This window comes from Limulus polyphemus, unplaced genomic scaffold, assembly GCF_000517525.1.
Source record: "Limulus polyphemus unplaced genomic scaffold, Limulus_polyphemus-2.1.2 Scaffold7688, whole genome shotgun sequence".
NCBI classification, from domain to species: Eukaryota; Metazoa; Arthropoda; class Merostomata; order Xiphosura; family Limulidae; genus Limulus; species Limulus polyphemus.
In genome coordinates, this window is record NW_013673298.1 from 28,626 (window position 1) to 31,496 (window position 2,871).

Below are 2,871 nucleotides of genomic sequence, written 5' to 3' on the forward strand. Positions count from 1 at the left end.
GAAGCGAGACGAGCCCAGCTACCTTGAAGTTGTTCAAAACGCCCCTGTATACCGAACAAAATACCTAAATATTTAATGAACAAGAATATAAACAAAGAATGAGTATTCCGATGCGTGACAAATTCTCTTCAAACGTGGCTACCTTGTATCTGTCCTTCTATGAAAATTAATTTTTGAAATTCTAATTTATATATCTTATTTTACATCAACAATTTTAATTTTAATCTAAACCTTATACATCCAAAGGAACTTATAACAGAAGGAAGGAATGATAGTAATATTCATGAAAGAAAAAATATATATTTGAACAAATTTTCAAGGGAAATGGAGAAGGGTAGGGTATTAAGTGGTTTAATTCTGTTTAATTAACATCATTTTGTAATTATTAAGTAAAAGAGTGGATGTGGGGAGTGCTGGGGGAATGGATGGTCTAGTTCTACTATGAGAATATTCTTGACTTTTTTTTACATCTTATAAAAGGGAGGGGACTGGGAGTTTTACATACTACGTTGTGGGTATAGCACTCTACTCCTAACCCTTAACTGATTTTACTTAATCGCTGGTTAGTTCGACGTAGGCATCTAGATCTTCTCTGATAGATGGAATATTCCCAATGCGTTTGGGTGATATGGTCATAGACATGATCTGTTATGATGGGTGCTATGGTCATAGACATGATCTGTTATGATGGGTGCTATGGTCACAGACATTATCTGTTATGAGTTTTAATGGTGACAGCAAGGACTGGTATTTGGAAAATTTAATCATGATTTTTGAGTCTATTTGTAATGTTATATATATGCCTTAAAAGGTGTAAGACTAATACCAGATAATGACTAAAAATACTTATACTACAAAATAATACATGAAGTATGGTCCCTCAATAATACATAAAGTATGGTCCCCCAATAATACATAAAGTATGGTCCCCACAATACATGAAGTATGGTCCCCCAATAATACATAAAGTATGGTCCCCACAATACATGAAAGTATGGTCCCCCAATAATACATAAAGTATGGTTCCCCAATAATACATGAAGTATGGTCCCCCAATAATACATAAAGTATGGTCCCCACAATAATACATAAAGTATGGTCCCCACAATACATGAAGTATGGTCCCCCAATAATACATAAAATATGGTCCCCACAATACATAAAGTATGGTCCCCCAATAATACATACAGTATGGGACCCCGGTAGGACAGCGGTGAGAGTCTTCGGATTTACAACGCTAGCATCAGCGGTTAGATTCCCCTCGGTGGACACAGCAGATAGCCCGATGTGACTTTGGTATAAGGAAACACACATATAAAGTATGATTTTGAAAGCGTAAGGCACAGGCACTGGATGTTGGGGTACAGGAATGTTTTGAAATTGATTCATTGTTACATATGATTGCCCCTATATTTCCAATTCTTGCAAATATTACAAGATTTTAATGATCTATATTTCATTTCATCGTTTTGATGCGTTGTGCCACAGAGCCTACAATATGACATATGCATGTATGTGTGCGTTGTGCCGTGGAATTACGTCATATACTACTCTTATTTCACAATATCCCCGCAGAGACGCAATTGACTTGGCAAGGCATTTAACACATCCCAGGGGATTCTCGAGTTCATTGCCTTAGTGCATGTAGGTGTTTAGCAACGATAAACTTGAAAACAACAACAACAAAAGGATCTACTATATTTGCGATCTCCATTTGTAGAATACGGTTTCATCCTTATCACTGTCAGGATTTTATAGGGCCGGATTCCTTACAGTAGGTGTCTGTGACTTGTTGGCAATAAATTTCAAAAATAAACGGACAGCACGCAATCCACTCGTTTTAAAAATATATATTCAAAGCAAGTCAAACGTATAATTTCGTACTCTACATGGGTTCATAAACAAACAAACAAACTCGGCATATGATCACAAATATTATTGTTGTAGTGTAATTTTAGTTCATATCAGTAGGTGTGCATTAGACCTGGCATGGCCTGGTGGTCAGAGCGCTCGACTAAAAATCTGAGGATCACTGTTTTGGGCTGCTGGCCGTCCACCCGATTGTTAAGATTCTTGGCTAATACAAAATACCCGAGCGGCCGACCTCAGAACTAGATGGCATTAAGGTCGACTCAAGAAGATCAGTGGTTGGTACGTCATTCTTATCTAAACAATCTTATTTAACAGAAATTAACTCTGTTAGAAATAGTTTGATTAGAACTTACTTAAAGTTTAGGTTTTTAAACGAAAAATGAACCTCCACGATTCCTGTAGTTTTCACTCTCGTTCTCAAAATATCTTGTTCGGTGGGCATGTAGTCTTTTTTCCCCAACCGTTCCAGGTCGTCAAGGAAACTGTGAAAATAATATTTTACATTTGAATTTCAAAGATAAAAAAATGACGGCTTAGCCGTAGCAGCCTAAAACAGAAGTATCAAAAGAACGTTTACAACAGTAGAAACTTATTTTTTAACAAACCAGAAGAATGCATATCATTGTTAACATAGTTCATCACCGTTATTCATATTAAACCTGAATCAGATATGATCTTATAAAAGAGTAAAACAACACAACTCAAAACAACAACGTAACTGTAATTATAATTATTGTTGCCTACAATTATTAGCATCTGAAAGGTAAACTTTGTTGAATGTTACCAATATAAATGACTAAACTTGCGAATAAAATGCCCGTTTAAATTTCAAACTGCAATTACATTAAATGTTACATAACATAAAAATATTAACGGTGCTATAATGTTCTAGTGAAGCTTGCTACAGAAAGACAAGTAGCATAGTTATAGTTGCATCTGTAATATATTGTTACAAGGATAAGTTCAATTACAACAGTCATTAGTTCGAACACAGTAATT

General features: G+C 35.5%; 1 protein-coding gene across 1 annotated transcript in view; it reads right to left on the minus strand.

Annotated features, from left to right (window-relative positions):
• LOC106474792 (G protein alpha o subunit-like) overlaps nt 1-2,354 on the minus strand; it is a gene marked incomplete at its 5' end in the record, with an annotated part of 15,835 nt that extends 13,481 nt beyond the window's left edge. The window contains one exon of the mRNA XM_022403096.1: nt 2,226-2,354. Within this exon, the coding sequence (XP_022258804.1) occupies nt 2,226-2,354 (129 nt within the window). The remainder of the gene's footprint in view (nt 1-2,225) is intronic.
• Nucleotides 2,355-2,871: the final 517 nt, after the last annotated feature.